At 38.3% G+C, this 22,502-nt stretch overlaps 2 protein-coding genes and 1 pseudogene across 4 annotated transcripts; all 3 read left to right on the forward strand.

Moving 5' to 3' along the window:
- The first annotated feature begins 347 nt into the window (after positions 1–347).
- On the forward strand, positions 348–1,623 carry LOC118492911 (ecto-ADP-ribosyltransferase 5-like). Its single transcript, XM_031305939.2, has 2 exons — positions 348–558; positions 653–1,623. The coding sequence occupies exons 1-2, from the start codon at positions 493–495 to the stop codon at positions 1,382–1,384; spliced, it is 798 nt and encodes a 265-aa protein (XP_031161799.2). The 5' UTR covers positions 348–492; the 3' UTR covers positions 1,385–1,623.
- A 2,451-nt stretch (positions 1,624–4,074) lies between these two features.
- LOC118494163 lies at positions 4,075–5,607 on the forward strand (annotated as a pseudogene).
- A 9,384-nt stretch (positions 5,608–14,991) lies between these two features.
- LOC116054396 (ecto-ADP-ribosyltransferase 4-like) lies at positions 14,992–17,715 on the forward strand. 3 transcript variants are annotated; one of them, XM_035997007.1, is made up of 4 exons: positions 14,992–15,143; positions 15,245–15,408; positions 15,626–16,793; positions 16,891–17,715. In XM_035997007.1, exons 3-4 carry the CDS (start codon positions 16,467–16,469, stop codon positions 17,632–17,634), a joined length of 1,071 nt encoding a protein of 356 aa, XP_035852900.1. In that variant the 5' UTR covers positions 14,992–15,143; positions 15,245–15,408; positions 15,626–16,466; the 3' UTR covers positions 17,635–17,715. The 3 variants fall into 3 exon arrangements, with proteins under 3 accessions (XP_035852900.1, XP_031161797.1, XP_031161793.1); XM_031305937.1 differs by having other exon boundaries at positions 16,709–16,793; XM_031305933.1 differs by lacking the exon at positions 15,245–15,408 and having other exon boundaries at positions 16,709–16,793.
- Positions 17,716–22,502: the final 4,787 nt, after the last annotated feature.

Here is a 22,502-nt window from a genome sequence, read left to right on the forward strand (position 1 = left end):
AGCACTCCTAAAATAGGCCTAACGACGTCCCTGCTTTTACTGCTGTAAACGATCTGAATACTTGTTCAGTGTATTCTGCACTTCACTGGAAACTGTTTTGGAAGCTGCTTTTTGAGAGATACTAGCCTACTTTCATCTTCATAAAATAATTATTATATTATAATTATTAATATTATGTTTTGATCCAGTTCAAGGCAGCTGTTCTCAACAGGAGGAGACTTTTTGGCTCTCTTTCGTCACAGAGTTGTGAAGCCATTACTTTACCATTTTTGGTCATGTCTATCTTCAACCACCACCTCTTCCTTATTAAAGGACACTAATAACCTGTTTTACTGTATCTCACACCCACTTTTTAACTTCCTTAATTGCTTCTTAAGTGTACTGTACCCAGACCATGTTGTTCCATTGACGGGTCTTTCTGCTCGACTCAACAAGTTGCCAGAGATTATTTTATCTAACAGCTGTGTCTCCAGGTTTCTGCTTTGGTGGAAGATGGCAATGATGGTCGTTTTGGCAGCAGTGCTTCTCACTTATGGAGTCTCTCCAGGAATTGCAATGGTAGGGTTGCTTCATTACTGCTGTGTGCTAACATCCGTAAGATGACCAGAAAACAAGATTAATTGTTCTCAAAATGTCTATTATTTCTTTGAAGAAGGCCGGTGGATCTGGTGCTGTAGCTGGGAAAAACAGTGTGCTTCCACTGGACATGGCTGAAAACTCTGTTGACGACATGTATGATGGGTGCAAACAAGAAATGAAGGAGATGGTAGCAACATACCTGGAGAATGAGAAGAACAAAAACCCATTCTTCAAAAGGGTCTGGGACAGCTCAGAGAAAAAGAAACAGATAAAAAATAAAATACTAGATAAAGATCAGATTGTAGCTATTTATTATTACATCTTTGGTGAAGACAATGCGTATCTTAATTTCAACGGCAAAGTTCGAACCCAGGGACCTCAGTACAAGACCGAATTTGGGTATCACGCACTTCACTTTCTTCTGACAACTGCCATTCAAGCTTTAAGAGCCTCTAAGGAAGATAAATGTCTCACTGTCTACCGTAGAGTCAACGAGTACTTTAGCCAAGATGTTCAAAACAAAGAGATTCGCTTTGGCTCTTTCACCTCAGCCTCACTGGGTGATTACGGCAAAGCTGAGAGGTTCGGAGACAAGTCATGCTTTAAGATTATTACGTGCATGGGAGCAGATGTCTCCAACTATTCTAAATTTCAGAACAAAAGAGAAGTGCTGATTGCTCCCTATGAAGTCTTTAAAGTCGTAAAGATAGAGAGGCCAACTACCAAGAGTCCATGTGAGGTGGTCTATACAGTGAAGCATACACGCAATTATTCCAAGTTGAATTGTGCTCTTTTTCCTCGGTAAACACTTTCACGTTTTACATACAATTAAGAAAAACATGTAAAATTTAGGATGCACCATTTTAAGTACTGCAAATGATCTGTAATCAAGATGAATGTGAATGTGGATTTATTTGTTAACAATGACATTTCTCGACAATCTCAAATTGAGGTGTAGATTTTCTACTGTGCAACAAGTGTTTAAGAGAAATAAACACTAGCTGCATAAACATGAACCCTTACAATTGTGTTATTGTTAAACTGGATCTGTATTAAAATGTTTAAATGAATAACAATAATTGAAATGCTGTAATACATTGTATTATTGTCCATGTCATCTGTATTTAAATTGGATGCATAACCTGTCATATATACAAAGTTACTGTATGAAAACTGTCTTAAAAATAATTAAACACACTCGTGTTTCACAAGTTGTGCATGTTTATTGAATGTTTAAACATCTCGGTGTCTAACAGCCAAAACAGGAGAAGCTCTGAGTTCATCAAAAAGTTCACATGTTGATGAGTCTCCTGTCACAAAGTTTGATTGTGTCCAGTCAGATTTCTGAGAGGACTGTCTATATGTTTGAATGGTCTTTGATGCTTTTAGGTTGTAGACAGTCGATATTTAGTTTTGTACATGGAGAGAAAATATAGTTTGAGATACTGTACGCAAAAAGAAATAAACTCATATGAAAGACTCTGACTGTAAAAAGACGGATGGAGTCAGAACACATGACATTTAAACACTAAAACATATTTAATATTTACCTGCACTTTGCTGGAAATGGTTTGTGCATTTGAAACAGCTTTAAAGAGGCATTAGTAAGGTTTAATAATTTGATGTGTTACTTTCAATTGTCTCTCTTAAATGGAGCGCTGCAAATTAGCTTTGAATTTAAATGTGATTGTAATGTATACACTAAGCTTGCAGAACTGTGAAGATAAGACCTCATGGTCACTGTCATGAACCAGCTCAAAGATCTGACAACATAAAGGAAACCACACATAATTAAGAATTGGTGCAGCTTAGGAGTCCATCTTAACTGGTAAACATTACAGTATACTCAAAAGATCAGCCAATTGTAAACATCTAAAAACATCCATCCTTTTTCTACACCCACTATTGTCTAACAAATTAACTAAAGACAGAGAACGTGTTATTTTCATGTGTGATGTGTTAAAGATGTGAGCGTGGATGTTCAGTCAGATGAACTCAGACTGAGCAGCTGAGGTCTGTGTTGTGAGGAAGTTACTCCATAAGTGACACCCAACAGAACATCAAATGTGGATTATTCCTGTTGTGGGGACATAAATTTGTTCACAGTCACATTGTGGGGACTCGCCTTTCTTTTGGTGACAACATGCAAGTGTGTTAGAATTTAAATTTCCTATGAAATTACAACTGTTTTAGTTTGTTCAAACAGCCTCCTATGAAAATGAACGTGTACAGTACTGGAATAACCAGGTTATAAAAGGTGATACATTATGGACTCTAATATCTGTGAGAAGTGTGGGGAAGCCTTTTTCTTATCCACACAGCAGCATGCCTCTGGGATGACAGTTTGTTGTTGTAACACAAATTTGGTCCAAAACTAGAGAATGAGAGCCTACCCAATACTGAATATACATGTATTTGAGATTTTACTGAATCTGATTATATCTGAACTGATTTCCCTCCTTTTTACATAACCTGTAACAACATAAACATTTTTAATAAGGATGCCCAAAATGTTAAGGTGAGAAGTTGGGAGTAGGTTGTGTGTGATGGATCTGCAGTGAGGTTTACATGTTTGCATGCTAGTGGCATTCAGGTCAAAGAGGGTTACCTATACTAATACATGACAAAATATAGTTTGAGATAGAAAAGAAATAAATTCATGTGAAAGATTCTGACTTTAAAAAGCCAGAACACATGACATTTAAACACTAAAACATATTTAATATTTTACTGCACTTTGCTGGAAACTGTTTGTGCATTTAAAACAGCTTTAAAGAGGCATTAGTAAGGTTGCATATCATTTGATGTGTTCAGTTCAATCTTTTCTCAACAGGAGGATACTTTTTGTCTCTTACATGGAGCACTGCAAATTAGCTTTGAATTTAAATGTGATTTGAATGTTGTACGCTAAGCTTGCAGAACTGTGAAGATAAGACCTCATGGTCACTGTCATGTACCAGCTCAAAGATCTGACAACATAAAGGAAACCACACATAATTAAGAATTGGTTCAGCTTAGGAGTTCATCTTAACTGGTAAACATTACAATATACTCAAGAGATCAGCTAATTGTTAACATCTAAAAACATCCATCCTTTTTCTACACCCACTATTGTCTAACAAATTAACTAAAGACAGAGAACGTGTTATTTTCATGTGTGTTCAGGTGGAGTTCAGGTGGATGAACAGTCAGATGAACTCCGACTGAGCAGCTGAGGTCTGTGAGGAAGTTGCTCCATAAGTGACACCCAACAGAACATCAAACGTGTATTATTCCTGTTGTGGGGACATAAATTTGTTCACAGTCACATTGTGGGGACTCACCTTTTTTTGGGGACAAAATGCAAGTGTGTTAGAATTTAAATTTCCTATGAAATTACAACTGTTTTTGTTTGTTCAAATAGCCTCCCATGAAAATAAATGTGTACAGTACTGGAATACCCAGACCATAAAAGGTGATACATTATGGATTCCCCTCAGAAGACATCTAGCCGAGTCGACGAGAATACAGTCCCTCCCTCTGCATGCTCACCCATAAAAACTCTGTGAATGTCTGTTTCCTCTACACACTTTTGCAGACTGCTTGACACTCTGTTAAACGGCATCCTTCTACTTGAGAGAATAAATAAAATAACATAGATAAATCCAGTGTGTCAGACAATCTTAATTTCCAGCTTCATCACCAACCACCAGAGATTTTCCACAACAGTCTCCAGCTTTCTGCTTTGGTGGAAGATGGCAATGATGGTCGTTTTGGCAGCAGTGCTTCTCACTTATGGAGTCTCTCCAGGAATTGCAATGGTAGGGATGCTTCATTGTAAATGTTGTGCACTAACATCCGTAAGATGACCAGAAAACAAGATTAATTGTTTTCAAAATGTCTATTATTTCTTAGATGAAGGCTGGTGAATCTGGTGCTGTAGCTGGGGTTGGAGCTGGGGAAACCAGTGGACTTCCATTGGACATGGCTGAAAACTCTGTTGACGACAGCTACAATGGGTGCAAAGATAAAATGAAGGAGAGGGTAACAAAAGACCTGGAGAATGAGAAGAACAAAAACCCATTCTTCAAAGCGGTCTGGGACAGCTCAGAGAAAAAGCAAACAGATAAAAAAACAAATACTAGAAAAAGATCAGATTGTAGCTATATTTTATTATACCTCTGGCGAAGGCAATGTGTATCTTGATTTCAACAATGAAGTTCGAACCCAGGGACTTCAGTATAAGACCAAATTCGGGTATCACGCACTTCACTTTCTCCTGACTACTGCCATTCAAGATGAAAGAGCCTTTGATAAAACACAATGCCTCACTGTCTACCGTAGAGTCAACGAGTACTTTAGCCAAGATGTTAAAAACAAAGAGATTCGCTTTGGCTCTTTCACCTCAGCCTCACAGGGTGATTACGGCAAAGCTGAGAGGTTCGGAGACAAGTCATGCTTTAAGATTATTACGTGCATGGGAGCAGATGTCTCCAACTATTCTAAATTTCAGAACAAAAGAGAAGTACTGATTGCTCCCTATGAGGTCTTTAAAGTCGTAGAGATAGAGAGGCCAACTACCAGAGTCCATGTGAGGTGGTCTATACAGTGAAGCATACACGCAATTATTCCAAGTTGAATTGTGCTCTTTTTCCTCTGTAAACACTTTCACATGTTTTACATACAGTTAACAAAACATGTAAAATGTAGGATGCACCATTTTAAGTACTGCAAATTATCTGTAATGTGGATTTATTTGTTAACAATGACATTTCTCGACAATCTCAAATTGAGGTGTAGATTTTCTACTGTGCAACAAGTGTTTAAGAGAAATAAACACTAGCTGCATAAACATGAACCCTTACAATTGTGTTATTGTTAAACTGGATCTGTATTAAAATGTTTAAATGAATAACAAGAATTTAAATGCTGTAATACATTGTATTATTGTCCATGTCATCTGTATTTAAATTGGATGCATAACCTGTCATATATACAAAGTTACTGTATGAAAACTGTCTTAAAAATAATTAAACACACTCGTGTTTCACAAGTTGTGCATGTTTATTGAATGTTTAAACATCTCGGTGTCTAACAGCCAAAACAGGAGAAGCTCTGAGTTCATCAAAAAGTTCACATGTTGATGAGTCTCCTGTCACAAAGTTTGATTGTGTCCAGTCAGATTTCTGAGAGGACTGTCTATATGTTTGAATGGTCTTTGATGCTTTTAGGTTGTAGAAAGTCCTCTTGACAAAGCGATGATATTTAGTTTTGTACATGGAGAGCAAATATAGTTTGAGATACTGCACGCAAAAAGAAATTAACTCATATGAAAGACTCTGACTGTAAAAAGACAGATGGAGCCAGAACACATGACATTTAAACACTAAAACATATTTAATATTTTACTGCACTTAGCTGAAAACTGTGCATTTAAAACAGCTTTAAAGAGGCATTAGTAAGGTTGCATATCATTTGATGTGTTCAGTTCAAGCTTTTCTCAACAGGAGGAGACTTGTCTCTCTTACATGGAGCGTTGCAAATTAGCTTTGAATTTAAATGTGATTTGAATGTTGTACGCTAAGCTTGCAGAACTGTGAAGATAAGACCTTATGGTCACTGTCATGAACCAGCTCAAAGATCTGACAACATAAAGGAAACCACACATAATTAAGAATTGGTTCAGCTTAGGAGTTCATCTTAACTGGTAAACATTACAGTATACTCAAAAGATCAGCTAATTGTGAACATCTAAAAACATCCATCCTTTTTCTACATCCACTATTGTCTAACAAATTAACTAAAGACAGAGAACGTGTTATTTTCATTTTTTTTTTATTTGTATTTTATTAGTGTTCAGAATCTCACATACACCTATTTCAATTTTTCAGATTCTATGACAAACAATATACTTAGTCTCATACTTATTCAAGTATAGAAATGATCATCTACAAATGAACCAACAAAAATAACACCATAGTAACAAAACTATAAATAAAACAGGGAGAAATAATTTTCAATAAAGTGAAGCAATACAGTCAGGCCATTTATCGGAGACATAGTTGTACCACTTCTGCCAGTGCTCAAGAAATGTTTCCATTCTTCAGTTAACATGTGCTGTAATCTGCTCCATTCTGTAGATTTCTGTTACAATGTCTCTCCATGAAGTAATTGTTGGACATTCTGGTAGTAGCCATTTTCTGGTAATAGTCTTTTTACTGGCCACCAGCATTACATTTATCAAGTGTTTGTCCCCTTTCAGCCAACTTTGAGGTATATTTCCAAGATACAAAGTCTTAAAGTCCAAGGGAATGTCCTCATGGAAGGTGACCTGTAAAGCATTGTGTATTGCCTTCCAAAAGTTTTTAATGCTGGGACAGTCCCAGAAGATGTGGTAATGATTTGCGCTTTGGTATCCACACTTTCTCCAGCAGACAGGGATGTTATCGCTATAATGAGATGTCTGAGATGGTGTAATAAAATATCTTATAATATTTTTCCAGTTAAACTCTCGCCGGCTCATTGAGCTGGTGCATTTCCATTGATTCTCCCATATTAATGTCCATTCTTCCTCAGAAATATCTACCCGAGATTCCTTTTCCCATTTCGCTTTAATGTATGCTGTTGAATGAGTTTTAAGATCCATAAAGCGTTTATATATGGCTGATGTCACCCCTTTACTTTACTTATATGCTCTTTTAAACAGTTCTATGAGACTGGAATTAGCCTCTGTTACATTTCTAACATTTTTGTCAACATAATGCCGTAACTGTAAATATCTAAAGAAATCCTGTTTCTCCAACAGATAATTTTCTTGAATCATTTCAAAACTAAACAATATGTTTCCATTGATAATATTGCTTAGAGCTGTTATTCCATTAGCTGAGAATGTGTTATTTCCATGTGTGATGTGTTAAAGATGTGAGCGGTGGATGAACAGGCAGATGAACTTTAGTTTGTTCAAACATCCTCCCATGAAAATGAACGTGTATTACTGGAATATCCAGATCATAAAAAGGTGATATGTCACAAAGTAGACATTTTAGGTCCTTTAAAATTCCCAGGCTTTGTGCAGGTTGGCGCAGTTTGTTTTTGTTGTCATTTGTGGAGCCTGGGCTGTCTACAGAGACCGCGTTTTTTACAGTGTGTTCAGGGGAGAGATAGCTAGCGGATAGTATAGAGATGTTTGTTGTATGTGACAAAAAAAATGTTGTAGCCTAAAAAACACGTGACATCGCTTATAGCACCTTTAGAACCGTTTAAAATTTGGATTTTTCTTTTTTTATTTCTCATTTAGTCCAAGGTCTGTGTGATCAGGAAATTGCTGTGTGTGTGTGTGTGTGTGTGTGTGTGTGTGTGTGTGTGTGTGTGTTTAGTCACTCTGTATAGACGCAGGAGTCGAGGGGCACAGGCTCTGAGGTCAGTGACACACACCTGCTCGTCCTCATGCAGCTTCAGGTCAGAGTCCCTCACCGTCACCTCTGACACAGAAAACCAGACAGTACAACAAAACCATCACTCAGCTGAATCTAATCAGTGTCTGCAACTTGTGTTTGTTTTGGATTAATAAACACTAAAATGTACCACATTAATGTAAGTGCATCATCCAGGAGTCTTTATTTTAATATATAGGACCAATTTGCTGGACAAGTTCAATAATTTAGTGGAATATCTCTCTGAATTACATCTTAAGTGTGGATTATTTCAGTGGTTCTCAACCTAGTGGTCAGGAATACAACTTTTAAATGGGTTTTACTTATTATTTCTGTTGTCTATAGAGGTGTCGACCGCCGTCTAGACCAGCACCACCTCAGGTCCTGTCCTCGGTCCAGCTCCACCGTCCAAGCCAGCCATTGCACGTCGTCTTCAGAGGTGTCAAGTAACGAAGTACAAATACTTAGTTACCTTACTTAAGTAGAAATTTTGGGTATCTATACTTTACTGGAGTAATAATTTTACAGCAGACTTTTTACTTCTGCTCCTTACATTTTCACGCAATTATCTGTACTTACTCCTTACATTTTAAAAATAGCCTCGTTACTCCTATATAGACAGCCATACAAGGGTAATTTGTTATGGTTTTGGGATATTTCTGTTACCAGTTTGTTCTTTTCTGTTGTCTTTGTTTATTTGTGCATTTTCCCTGTGTTGTATATTTATTCTGTTACCTGTTTGGATATTTCTTTTGCCTTGTTTGTAGATTTCTGTATGTATCTTGTTTTGTATATTTCTGTTGTGTGTATTTGTATTCCCTGTTCATTGTGTAGTTTGTGTACCCTGTTGACTGTTCTGTTCTCTGTGTATATTTCTGTTTCCTGTTTTATTTTGATAGTCTGTTTTCTGTCCTGTCATGTCTAGTTTTACTTTTTGCCTTTGTTGATTGTCCTGCCCCGCCCTGATGTGTTTCACCTGTCATGTCACCTGTTCCTCATTTGTTCATTACCTCTTGTATTTAACCCCTGTGTTCCCTTTGTCTCTTGTCAGATCGTTTTGTATTCCTCCGTGTCAAGTGTGTGTGTGGCTTCGTCAGTCTCTCCTTTTTCTCCCCGGTATTAGTCTTTGCCTGCAGCTCACAGGACTCCTTGTTTGGTTTTTGTTTTTTGAGGAAATAAACCTTTGAGTTTCAATGCTGCTCCTGCCTGCCTCTCTCTCTCTGCGTTTGGGTCCACTATTCCTCACTCATCATAACATAATTGTTACTAAGCCTGCCCTGGGTACACCCACTTTCTTGTCTAGTTTTGTTATCTTACATCCGTTGCCCTCACAGATTCCTTATATTGATAACATGCCTCTGAAGTTTGACTTTTTGCACCATTACAATACTTATAGGAAACTAGTCATCATATCTTCCGCTCCATGAAACACATGTTAATGCTCAGTAGTAGTACACATATATGGTTCTTTAATGTATTTGCATTGTACCAAAATGCGTTCACTTTCTTTTTCAACATTAACATTTGAATATAACATTATAGTCATTATGGCCTTTAGAAAAATGTTTTTTGTGGAGGTGGGGTAGTGCACTATAGGCACCTGTGGCGCGGCCTAAGCTTTTGTCCTTAATGCCATTTTTTTTTTCCTTACATTACTTTTATTCTTTAAGTAGTTTTGAAACCAGTACTTTTAAACTTTTACTTGAGTAAAAAGCTTGAGTTGATACTTCAACTTCTACAGAAGTCTTTTTAAACCCTAGTATCTATACTTCTACCCGCATAATGAATGTGAATACTTTTGACACCTCTGGTCGTCTTGCGCATCCAGTGGTGCCTCCGAAGTTCCTGACCGCCCACTAGCCCCGCACCACCTCAGGTGGTCTCTTCCACATCTCCCTCTTGTTCTCCGCCTCAGAACACATATGGAGCTCCTATCTCACCTCATTAGGAGATGCGCTACCGGTGTTTTTGGAGAGCGTCCTCGTGCCAATCCAGCATCTCCCCTGATTAGGAGATGTGCGGCTTGTTCACAATCATAGACAGTTAAAGAAATGGACCAACAGATCCCGTTGCTCTGGACAGAGACCAGTGAAGGATATTAGAAGCACTTTTCCGGTGAGCGCTGAGCGTTACTGCGCAGCCTCCAACTGAGAGAGACGAAGTAAATGTGACGTGAGCAACCTGTCTGAAAGTTGTAAGTCTTCTGGTAGCTGTGCCAAGAGAAATCTCAATCATTCCCAATCTTGCAGAGACAGAGACCGTAGGTATATGTAAGGAGATAACATAGACACAGGCTAATTATTGCTAACTAAAATGCTAGTTAACATTAGTAATTAAACTTAAACAGCTAATGTAAGTTGAAACTGCCTGCAAGCTTCTCCTGTACTATACGGTAATTCCTCTACTATGCGACAGTAAGTCCCATGGTTATGACACAATCGTTAGCCTATTTTTACAAAAACGTCTGCTACGGAGCCATAATGTAAGATACAAGGTAATGGAGCCTTTTATACATTGTTGTGTTTCTTTAGAAATAAACAATGGACAAATAAAGTCTTTAAACACTTCAGATGTAAAGTTATTCGCTGTCAAAGTGACGTCAAATTGAATGGCAGTCAATGGAATGCTAACGGCGAGTGAGTGCTTGTTAGCATCAAAATGGCGCCATAGGAGCTACGCTTGCCATTTGCTTGCTTACCCCCTTGTTCAGAATACGATCTCATATTTTACTAAAATAGTTCACTGAAACGTGTTTCTGAAAACATTCTAAGCGAGAAATAGGCCATGCAGTTGCTGAATCTGTCTTCATTTCAGATCAACAAAGGTCAGTTTAAAAGATTTTCCTCAGATTTTGAGAGACTCTAGTCACGCTCATCCCGCTTCTCATTCCCGGGTTAGCACTCTACCAATCAAATGGATCATTTGAGTCTGGCTGCCGGCAGTGCCCGCCCCGCCGATTATACATGTGAAATCAGCCAAAATGAAGGCCAATGGCTACTCCGACGGACGACGGCACGGAACACACCGAACAGACTCGAGTCACTGACCTCGCCAGACTGTTCAACGGCCCATTATCGGCTCTGTGTTTCTGTAGTTCAACTCCTTATTGTCGGTTACTGGCTGGAACACTGTTATTGTTCGTGGTGCCTAAAAAACACGTGACATCACTTAGAGCATCTTTCAGTATTAGAACCGTTTAAAATTTGGATTTTTAAATATGCTTGAAGAACACAGTTCAAAGGACACTCATTTAGTCCAAGGTGTGTGTGTATGTGTATGTGTGTGTGTGTGTGTGTGTGTGTGTGTGTGTGTGTGTGTGTGTGTTCAGTCACTCTATATAGATGCAGGAGGACGAGGGGCACAGGCTCTGAGGTCAGTGACACACACTCGCTCATCCTCAAACAGCTTCAGGTCAGAGTCCCTCACCGTCACCTCTGACACACAAACACACAGAAAACAAGACAGTACAACAAAACCATCACTCAGCTGAATCTAATCAGTGTCTGCAACTTACAACACTAAAATGTACCACATAAATGTAAGTGCATCATCCAGGAGTCTTTATTTTAATATATAGGACAAATTTGCTGGACAAGTTCAATAATTTAGTGGAATATCTCTCTGAATTACTTCTTAAATGTGGATTATTTCAGTGGTTCTCAACCTAGTGGTCAGGAATACAACTTTTAAATGGGTTTTATTTATTATTTCTGTTGTCTGTGTATGTTGTCTATCCTATATTTTACTTTTTCAAGTCTCTAATATTTACTTTAAATGTACCAATCCTAGAAGAGAAAATCACTTGGTTGACACATACCACATTAAACTGATAAGGGGTCGCATGCACATATTGTTTTGTTTTAAGGTGACAGAAGTCCTGAAGTTTGGGAACCAACACATACGTTTACAGTGTGGCATTGTTATTTTTACTGAAGTAAGTAAATTATCTTCACCACTGGACCTCATACAACTAAATATTTGAAGTTACAGTAAGCTCGGCATGTTTGGAAGCTTAATCGAATCCAGATTGACCACAAAACATATCTGGGAAACGGAAAACCGCCTTGAAGATTTAACATTTGAATAAGTAGCTAAATTAAATATAAGGCTTTTGTTATGAAGTGTTGTCTCATGGTGTGGGCAACTCACCATGAGAAAACACACAGAGGAAGCTCATCACAGTCCACGTAGCAAGGTGCAGTTTAGGAGACCAAATGTCCATCTTACTGTAATGGTGAAAATGACAATATACTCAAAAGACCAGGGGTCTCATTTATAAACGTGGCGTACGCACACAACGGGGCTGAAAATGTGCGTACGCCACTTCCCACGCAAAGGTTGTGATTTATAAAAAAAACTAACTTGACGGGAGAATGTGCGATCCTACACGCAAACTTTGACCCATGCGTACGCACATTTTGGAGACAAAACAGGAATTGGCGACGCAGATGGTGAGGTGGTGAACTGAAGTCAGACTGCAGAAAGTAAATGTGGGAATAACGATTACTTGTAATATTTTCAAGTATTGATCCCTCAAGCACATTTTTTCACTCCGTATCATCCACGTTACCATGAATATTAAATCCAGCAGTGTTAGTTGCGCTTGTACCGAGTGATAATTGTTCCATAAACACCTCCAACTCAAATCTTAAATAAAAATTTGTTCTTAATGTTTAATTGGCGCTGTCTTGCCGTCACATTGTCCGCTACGGAGCGCAGGAGGAAGAGATGGCCCGACTGCATGGAATACAGGATAGCATGTAAATACCCTAGCATTAGATAACGGCAGAACACAGTGTTAATAACTAAATATCTGTCTTTAAAACTGTGCATATATCATCAATTGTCAAAATCTGAAAACACAGCCGTTAAGCTCTGTATACTGTTAGTGACAAAACCTGCATGAAACAGGTGTACAGGGCGGGATAATTAGGCTGATCCACGTACACACACTTGTGGGCATCTGTGATTTGTAAATGGAACATTGCTTACAGGTGTGCATACACACGGTTTTATAAATCTGACTTTATTTTTGCGTACGCCATTTTGGGCTTTTGGGCGTACGTTCACTTATAGTAAGGATCCTACGCACAGTTTTATAAATGAGACCCCAGCTCATTTTAAACATCCAAAAGCGTCCATCCCTTTTCTACACCTGCTATTTTCCCTCTAAAGAACTAAAGACAGAGAACATGTTGTTGTATACTATAATATACGTCCATGCAAAAACCAAAAAAGAAGCAATTTTTAAACTTAACGCAGCAATGGAAAATGTAACTACATGGCTTGAAAATTCTCACCTGTGTCTTAATATAAAGAAAACTGTTTGCATGTTTTTTTCAAAGACACACTCCGCTTCAGACTTTGATCCCAAAGTCTATGTGTCTGGTGAGAATATTCAAGTTGTCTCTCATGTCAGATATCTTGGTATCATCCTTGACTCCACCTTGTCTTTCAAAAAACAAGTGAAAAAAGTAATGCGAATAACTAAATACAATCTAGCCAATTTTAGGTATATAAGAAGCTGCCTAACAACTTCAGCAGCGAAATTATATTTGGATTCAAGGATTATCCCTCATCTACTATATTGTATGACAAGCTGGACACAAGCAAAAGATACAACCCTTAAGCCTGTTCTCTCTCTGTATAAACAGGCCCTCAAAGTGCTAGACAGAAAACACAATACTGATCACCATTGTAAAATTCTTAACAAATATGCCATCCTTAGTTGGGAAAAGCTAATCAAATACAATGACACCTGCCTAATGTTCAAGATCCTGAATGGCAAAGCTCCATCACTCAATACTTTTATTAAGCAAAAAAATTCTAACAATAGAACCACTAGGTCTGTTTTGAGAAGGGACTGTGTAACCCCAGGTCCAGCTCCTTTAGTCAATCATGCTTTTTTTGTTAGAGCCTCTAATAGGTAGAACACTCTACCAAATGAAATAAGAAACTGCACCACCTACCATAATGTCACACAAAGCCTCAAGGCCTGGCTCTTGGATAGTCAGACTTGTGAACATTCTTAATCTCCTAGTACTTTTATATTATTATCATCACTGCTGACCTGCTGCTAACATGTTTGATATTTGATATCGTGCCCGGTATCAAATTTAGCCCACCCTGCATGTCTTGGGTATGTATGAAAAATGTATTTAGTATTTTAACATCTTATTAACCTGTGCTATATTAACGTTTCTCTCATAAGTGGTAGCCTATTTCATCTTTTTATTACTGCTTGTTACTGCTTTGCATGGTTAAACGGAGCAAGAAGATGGCTCGGGTCTGTGTTGCTTGGCTGTGTTTTGATGCTTGCATGGCTTCTTATACTGAATGTGGATACTGTTGATGTGTAACTGTGCTAATGTCTTGCTGCTTCCTGTAGCGTTGCATGGCTAACAGAGAAAGTTTATTTGTTGCTCTAGCTGTCTGTATAGTGTCTTGTACTAATGTCTTGCTGTTCCCTGTTGCTCTGGTCTAAAATCATCTGGCCAAAGGACTACAGTTGAAAATTAGCCGGCTGGCTAACACTGGCACATTTACAGAAATGTTGATTAATGTGTGCTGTCCTTTATAAATAAAGAATAAGATTTTTTCATGTGTGATGTGATTAAGATGTGAGCAGTGGAGGAGGAAGCCAGCAGATAAACTCAGACTGAGCAGCTGAGGTCTGTGTGATCAGGAAGTTGTCTCATAAGTGAAACCCATCAACTCGTGTGTGTGTGTGTGTGTGTGTGCTAGGAAAGTAGCAGGTATGGTTAGGGTTAGTTATTAAGTCTCCAGGGGCCTGTACTACGAATCAAGATCAACATGTCCTGGATTTATTTCAGTTACCCGGCTTCACTAACCCTAACAACCGTGGTCCCGCATAAGCTGCGTCACGACGGTGGTTAACAACTAGTTCAATCAACCCAGGGTTTCCCAATCCAGCGGTGCGCGCGTTCACATAAAAGAGGCGGTGTTTGCACATCGTGACCAATTGCAAACATCTACCAGAGCCGCATATTTTATATAAGAAGAGCGAACTATAATTCTACATAAATATGAAGAACACGGACACGGTTTTGCATGCAAAACGCAATACAGTCTAAACGGAATACCTCATTAACGCCACATCTTGCTTTGTAGTACAGGCCTCAGGAAATTAATGTAAGTCAATGTTATGTCCTCTAAAAAGATGAAAAGAAACAACTCTGTCTGTGTGTTCAAATTTCCTATGAAATGACAACTATTTTTGTTTGTCCACACAGCCTCCCATGAAAATTAACCTGAACTGCACTGGAATGACCAGATCATTAAAACATCTGCATTTTAGAGTTTATAAAACATCTCAACTGTACTCTCTGGTGGATAAACTATGTAATGAAGACACTAACTTCTAAATTACCTCAAACATATCTCTGCCAAAGTTAAGGTACTTGTACCATACTTGAGTATTTGCAAGTTATACACCTTTATACTTGTACTACTCTACATCTCAGAGATAAATGTACTTTTTACTCCACTGTTAGAAAAGTCCGTAGAAATACAGATTAAAAGTCTGTTAACATGAAGGAATTTTCTGTATTGATTTTTCACAGGTGTTTCTCCCTATTCTGATTTTTTGGATTAACAGAAATGTCTGTTTACAGGTACAGAGGACATACTTCAAAATCAACATAATTTCCCGTTTTTGGATTAACAGAAATGTCAGTAAACTTAAACGGAAAAGGTACTGGTAATTTTCTGCCAGGACATTATCCGTTTTTCTATGGATTTTTTTCTTACAGTGTACATTTGTCTGACAGCTTTAGTTACTTCTCAGATGACAGTTTTCCATCCCCTTCCTGTCCAGTGTAAACCATGTATCTCCAGATGTGTTAATGTTGAAAGTTTGTGATAAACTGAAGGATGAAGTGTTCCTTTAAGTGTTGAGAAAATTCTCCTACCTCTTAAGCTAAACGACGTCTGTAAAAAGCCTCTTGGATCAGCTGACACATGCATCGTAACAAAGCTGAAAACAGGGCCTTATTTTAGAGATACGTGGTTCTCACAGGACAGCAACGCTCCAAACATGATCTTATAGAATGTGATGCGCTGCTGTAGAATAAACTACCCAACAGTATATTAAGGAGTTAACATTAGCACAACCTTAAACATCTACAGCAATAAAATGCAACATACACACTAATGCTGCAGTAATAATCCAGAAACATCTGATATAATAAACATTGACAGGGAACACTTTACTGAGCAATACTTGTACTTTAAGTATATTGTGATAATACTAACATACTTTTACCTGAGTAAGGTTTTGAGTGCAAGACTTTCACTTGTAGTGGAGTAATTATACAGTGTGGTATTACTTTTACTGCCGTAAAAGATCTGAATACTTGTTCAATGTTTACCTGCACTTCACTGGAAACTATTTTGGAAGCTGTTTTTTTGAGATACAAGCCTACTTTCATCTTCACAAAATAAAACGTTACTAATATGTTTTGTTCCAGATCAAGCTGTTCAACAGGAGGAGTCTTTTTGGCTCTCTTTCGTCACAGAGTTGTGAAGCCATTACTTTACCATTTTTGGTCATGTCTATCTTCGACAACCACCTCTTCCTTATTAAAGGACACTATTGACAATAAGTGTACTGTACCCAGACCATGTTGTTCCATTGACGGTCTTTCTGCTCCACTCAAGTTGCCAGAGATTATTTTATCTAACAGCTGTGTCTCCAGGTTTCTGCTTTGGTGGAAGATGGCAATGATGGTCGTTTTGGCAGCAGTGCTTCTCACTTATGGAGTCTCTCCAGGAATTGCAATGGTAGGGTTGCTTCATTGTAACTGCTGTGCACTAACATCTGTAAGATGACCAGAAAACAAGATGAATTGTTCTCAAAATGTCTATTATTTCTTTGGAGGCCCGTGAATCTGGTGCTGTAGTTGGGGAAAACAGTGTGCTTCCACTGGACATGGCTGAAAACTCTGTTGACGACATGTACAATGGGTGTGAAAAAGAAATGATGAAGGTAGAAAAAGAATACCTGCAGAATGAGAAGAACAACAACCCAAACTTCACAAGGGTCTGGGACAGCCAAGAGAAGGAAGTACGCATACCAATAAAGAAAACGTTAACTAAAGAAGCACTGAAAAAATACCACATTGTAGCTATTCGTACTTACACTGAACGCGGTGTGTATCTTGATTTCAACGCTGCAGTTCGAACCCAGGGACCTCAGTACAACACCACATTCAGGTATCATGCACTTCACTTTCTCCTGACTACTGCCATTCAAGCTAGAGCCAAAAAGGATAAACAATGTTTCACTGTCTACCGTAGAGTCAAGGTGTCCTTTAGCCAAGATGTTGAAAACAAAGAGATTCGCTTTGGCTCTTTCACCTCAACCTCACTGGGTAATTACAGCGATGCAAATACATTCGGAGACAAGTCATGCTTTGAGATTTTCACGTGCATGGGAGCAGATATCTCCCCCTTTTCTAAATATGAGAAAGAATCAGAAGTGCTGATTCCTCCCTATGAGGTCTTTAATGTCGTAGAGATAAATAATAGGTCAATGCAGCCAGATCTTCCATGTGAGGTGGTCTATAAAGTGGAGAGTACAGGCTATGTTTCCAAGTTGAATTGTGCTCTTTTTCCGAAGTAAACATTTTCACGTTTTACATACAGTTAACAAAAGATGTAAAATGTAGGATGCACCATTTTAAGTACTGCAAATGATCTGTAATCAAGATTAATGTGAATTTATTTGTTAACAATGACATTTCGACAATCTCAAATTGAGGTGTAGATTTTCTACTGTGCAACAAGCGTTTAAGAGAAATAAACACTAGCTGCATAAACATGGACCCTTACAATTGTGTCATTGTTAAACTGGATCTGTATCAAAATGTTTAAATGAATAACAAGAATTTAAATGTAATACATTGTATTATTGTCCATGTCATCTGTATTTAAATTGGATGCATAACCTCTCCTATATACAAAGTAACTGTATTAAAATCTAACAGCCAAAACAGGAGAAGCTCTGAGTTCATCAAAAAGTTCACATGTTGATGAGTCTCCTGTCACAAAGCTTGATTGTGTCCAGTCAGATTTCTGAGAGGACTGTCTATATGTTTGAATGGTCTTTGATGCTTTTAGGTTGTAGACAGTCGATATTTAGTTTTGTACATGGAGAGCAAATATAGTTTGAGATACTGCATGCAAAAAGAAATGAACTCATATGAAAAACTGACTGTAAAAAGACAGATGGAGCCAGAACACATGACATTTAAACACTAAAAACATATTTAATATTTTACTGCACTTTGCTGGAAACTGTGCATTTAAAACAGCTTTAAAGAGGCATTAGTAAGGTTGCATATCATGTTATGTGTTCAGTTCAAGCTTTTCTCAACAGGAGACTTTTTGTCTCTCTTAAATGGAGCGCTGCAAATTAGCTTTGAATTTAAATGTGATTTGAATGTTGTACGCTAAGCTTGCAGAACTGTGAAGATAAGACCTCATGGTCACTGTCATGAACCAGCTCAAAGATCTGACAACATAAAGGAAACCACACATAATTAAGAATTGGTTCAGCTTAGGAGTTCATATTAACTGGTAAAAATTACAATATACTCAAAAGATCAGCTAATTGTAAACATCTAAAAACATCCATCCTTTTTCTACACCCACTATTCTTGTTATTTTCATGTGTGATGTGTTAAAGATGTGAGCGGTGGATGAACTCCGACTGAGCAGCTGAGGTCTGTGTTGTGAGGAAGTTGCTCCATAAGTGACATCCAACAGAACATCAAATGTGGATTATTCCTGTTGTGGGGACATACATTTGTTCAGTCACATTGTGAGGATTCACCTTTCTTTTGGGGACAAAATGCAAGGGTGTTAGAATTTAAATTTCCTATGAAATTACAACTGTTTTAGTTTGTTCAAACAGCCTCCCATGAAAATGAAGTGTACAGTACGGATATATCCAGATCATAAAAGGTGATATGTCACAAAGTAGACATTTAAGGTCCTTTAAAATTCTCAGGCTTGATACACAGATATGTTGGTTTTAGTTCTAAAATTGTCTTTATGGATGAATTTGACTAGCAGCAAATGTACATTCTTGTTTTAGACAGTTAAGAACAGCTTTAAAACAGTCGGTTTATTTTAAAGGGACTGCAGTCTTTACCCTGTCAAGCGGGGACGGGGGACAGTGGCACTGGTGTTATCCTGCTGACTCTTCCTGGTCGGTGCAGCCTACCGGTGGCCAGGTGTACTCCTCCCCGTCTGACAGCCTGCCCCTTTATCCTTGGTCCAGCTCCGATGTCCATCACACGTCTCACTGCACGCCGTCCTGCACCCCCAAAGGGCGTCTCCGCAAGTGTCGAACGCAGGTCTCGACCGCCATCTAGACCAGCACCACCTCAGGTCCTGTCTTCGGTCCAGCTCCGCCGTAAAGCCAGCCACTGCACGTCGTCTTGAGCACCCAATGGTGCCTCCGAAGTTCCTGACCGCACACTAGCCCCGCACCACCTCAGGTGGTCTCTTCCACATCTCCCTCTCGTTCTCCGCCTCAGAACACATATGGAGCTCCTATCTCACCTCATTAGGAGATGCGCTACCGGTGTTTTTGGAGAGCGTCCTCGTGCCAATCCAGCATCTCCCCTGATTAGGAGATGTGCCTCAGGTGTGTTAGGAGGAGTCTTCAGTGTCTGTGGCAGGCAAGCAAAAACACAAACAAAAAGCTAAACACCACACTATATACAATAAAAATAAGAAAACACTAGCTGCCTGGCTACACTTTGTGACAGATACATTATGGATTCTAACATCTGTGAGCAGTGTGGGGAAGCCTTTCTCTTATCCACACAGCAGCCTCTGGGATGACAGACAGATACTGCGCGCAAAAAGAAATAAACTCATATGAAAGACTGACTGTAAAAAGACAGATGGAGCCAGAACACATGACATTTAAACACTAGTTAATATTTAACTGCACTTTGCTGGAAACTGTTCGTGCTTGCAGAACTGTGAAGATAAGACCTCATGGTCACTGTCATGAACCAGCTCAAAGATCGAAGACTAATTCAAAATGAGTAATAATTATAATAATTCATTACATTTATAAAATATAAAACACAGGCCTAACGCACATGTCAAATACAAAGGTAACAGTTATCCATACAAGTGCGCAAATTTACCGTGATCATTGGGGAGGACACATTTTATGCGGGGGTCTGTGGGTCCTTCTCCAGGACATTTTTAGTGTTACAAACTCATTTCCTGCATTCTGGTGAATTCTTATGCCAACATTTATAGAGGAAATGTCTTTAGTAATATAAAGGGAAACACAAAGTGTATGCAGCAGGTAACAATTCAATATATAACAATATAATGGATTATATAATGCCGTTCATGGCTCTCAGGCATTCTGTGTTGCTTTCAAATATTAATTCATCTGTAGAGCAACTTTTCTCATTTAATGTTATCCCTGCAGAGTTAACATGAAGGCATTACTCTTCCCTCCCCTTTGTTTTTTTTGTTTGTGGAAATAACCTCTTTAAATATGCCTGTTGACATCAATAATTAGGTACAGTCAGAGTGATAGAGAAATACATTTTACTTAATTATAATTACTATCTACATGGCTCTGGGTACAGTATTTCAATGAATGTATAAAGCCCTTGACTCCCTCAGATGTGTTTGAGCAAATTGTTTTGCTCATGTTCAAAATGTTGCTTAACATTGAAGATATATTCCACATATTTTTTTTTTATATAGCTAGCCCAGCGCCCCCAGTGTAAACCTATGTCTGAGCAACAGATGAATAAGAAAATAAGAAATCAGCAGTCATCGGTAAAAGAAACATGGAACCTTAGCATCAAAATGTGTGCAAATTTAAATAGGAACAAGTTCTTGTTCCAGTGTCAAGTTCACAATAATGCAGCCATATACCAAGCTGGAATTAAAGTGCTCATATTATGCTGTTTGGCTTTTTCCTTATTCTTTATAGTGTTATATATCTTTTTTGTGCATGTTATTGGTTTACAAAGTGAAAAAGCCCAAAGTCCACCCCAAAGGGACTTACCATCTCCAACAGAAAACACTGTTCACATACTGCTCCAAACAAAGCGTGTCACTTTGTAACACACGTTATAATGCTAGCCTAGCTGCTAGCGTGGCACGCCCTCATACTCTGCTTCTGACTGGCTAGTAGTCCTTACCAAGCTACTGTGCATGTGTGACTCCCAACAAAGATAGTACAGAAGTGAGATGCCTCACTCTGTAGCTAAAACAGAGAGCTCAACACACAGGGTGAAAAGAGGAGCTGCAGCAATGTGCAGTACAACAAAAATATGGTGTTTTTTGAAAATGAAACCATGTAAACCTATTCTGATAAAACCTCTAAATACAATTATCAACCTGAAAATTAGCATAATATGAGCACTTTAACAGGAAATGTGTTGTGGACTATGGACTGACAAATCACAGTTTAAACCTCTTCAATCTAACCACTGAGTAGACTGTGGAGTGCCCAAAGAAAACACACCGACTCAATATTTAGAGCAACATTGCACCGTTTTGCTTCAGTAATTATCCAGGATCACTTTGGACTTTTTTGGACTGAAAAATGAAACACTGTGGGGACATCAACTAACTGGAAGTTAGAATCATATCATTCATCTTCTTTTGAGGCCAAAACTAATTCTAACTTTTCAAAGGTAGTGATATGTCTCGATATTGATGCAAATTAAAACTATGGAATATGTATGGATGTGAGAATATTTGGGTGATCCATTTCTAAGTCTGATCTGATTTGTTTTCTCTGCTGATTAAGCAACAGGTAAAGAAGGATTTGCCAGGATAATCGTTTGGAGTTCCTTACTTTTCATCTTTCAGCAGGTGAAAACAATGGTGCACTTCAGCCTCTTGTGGCTAAAATGAGTATCAAAACTACTGTTTTCACAGATAAAATTTATCTAAGTTATAAAAAATTATCCTGGCAAAACTTTTCCCCACCTGTTCTTAAGTTAAAAACACAAGAAGGAAAACGATTTAGATTAGACGTAGAAAATGACCAGAATTTTAGTTTTTTTTTCTCACTTGCCTCTCAGGGCTTCTGTAGAAAACAATACAAATGATGAAGAGTAGCATTTCACAGGACGGGTTAGGTTAAAGTAAGATTCAAAGTGAGGGAGAATGCAGAATAAATCCTGAGTTCACTGGTACATCTTTAAAGAATATGGCACATTAACTTGGCATATTGTCACATGGATTAAGTCAAAAGTAAAAATAGCAGAGCTCCAGTAAGAAGCCTCACACTCAAATTCATATTTAACTCTATCTTTTGATTTTATACAATGTGATCTGTCGCACAAATAACATCACGTGTTTGGTAGTTGAAAGGCTCTTCTTTCATATTATCTTCATTTAACCCCCATCTGCTCTCACTCTCTCTCTCTCTCTCACACACACACACACACACACACACACACACACACACACACACACACACACACACAC

This window comes from Sander lucioperca, chromosome 2, assembly GCF_008315115.2.
Source record: "Sander lucioperca isolate FBNREF2018 chromosome 2, SLUC_FBN_1.2, whole genome shotgun sequence".
In the NCBI taxonomy this organism is placed as follows: domain Eukaryota; kingdom Metazoa; phylum Chordata; class Actinopteri; order Perciformes; family Percidae; genus Sander; species Sander lucioperca.

Bases quoted from the DNA above. Each gene is read 5' to 3' on its own strand.
- LOC118492911 (XM_031305939.2), top strand. From the start codon at position 493: ATGGCAATGATGGTCGTTTTGGCAGCAGTGCTTCTCACTTATGGAGTC. The intron at 559-652 runs GTAGGGTTGCTT...ATTTCTTTGAAG, and splicing joins TCTCTCCAGGAATTGCAATG to AAGGCCGGTGGATCTGGTGC.
- LOC116054396 (XM_035997007.1), top strand. From the start codon at position 16,467: ATGTTTTGTTCCAGATCAAGCTGTTCAACAGGAGGAGTCTTTTTGGCT. The intron at 16,794-16,890 runs GTAGGGTTGCTT...ATTTCTTTGGAG, and splicing joins TCTCTCCAGGAATTGCAATG to GCCCGTGAATCTGGTGCTGT.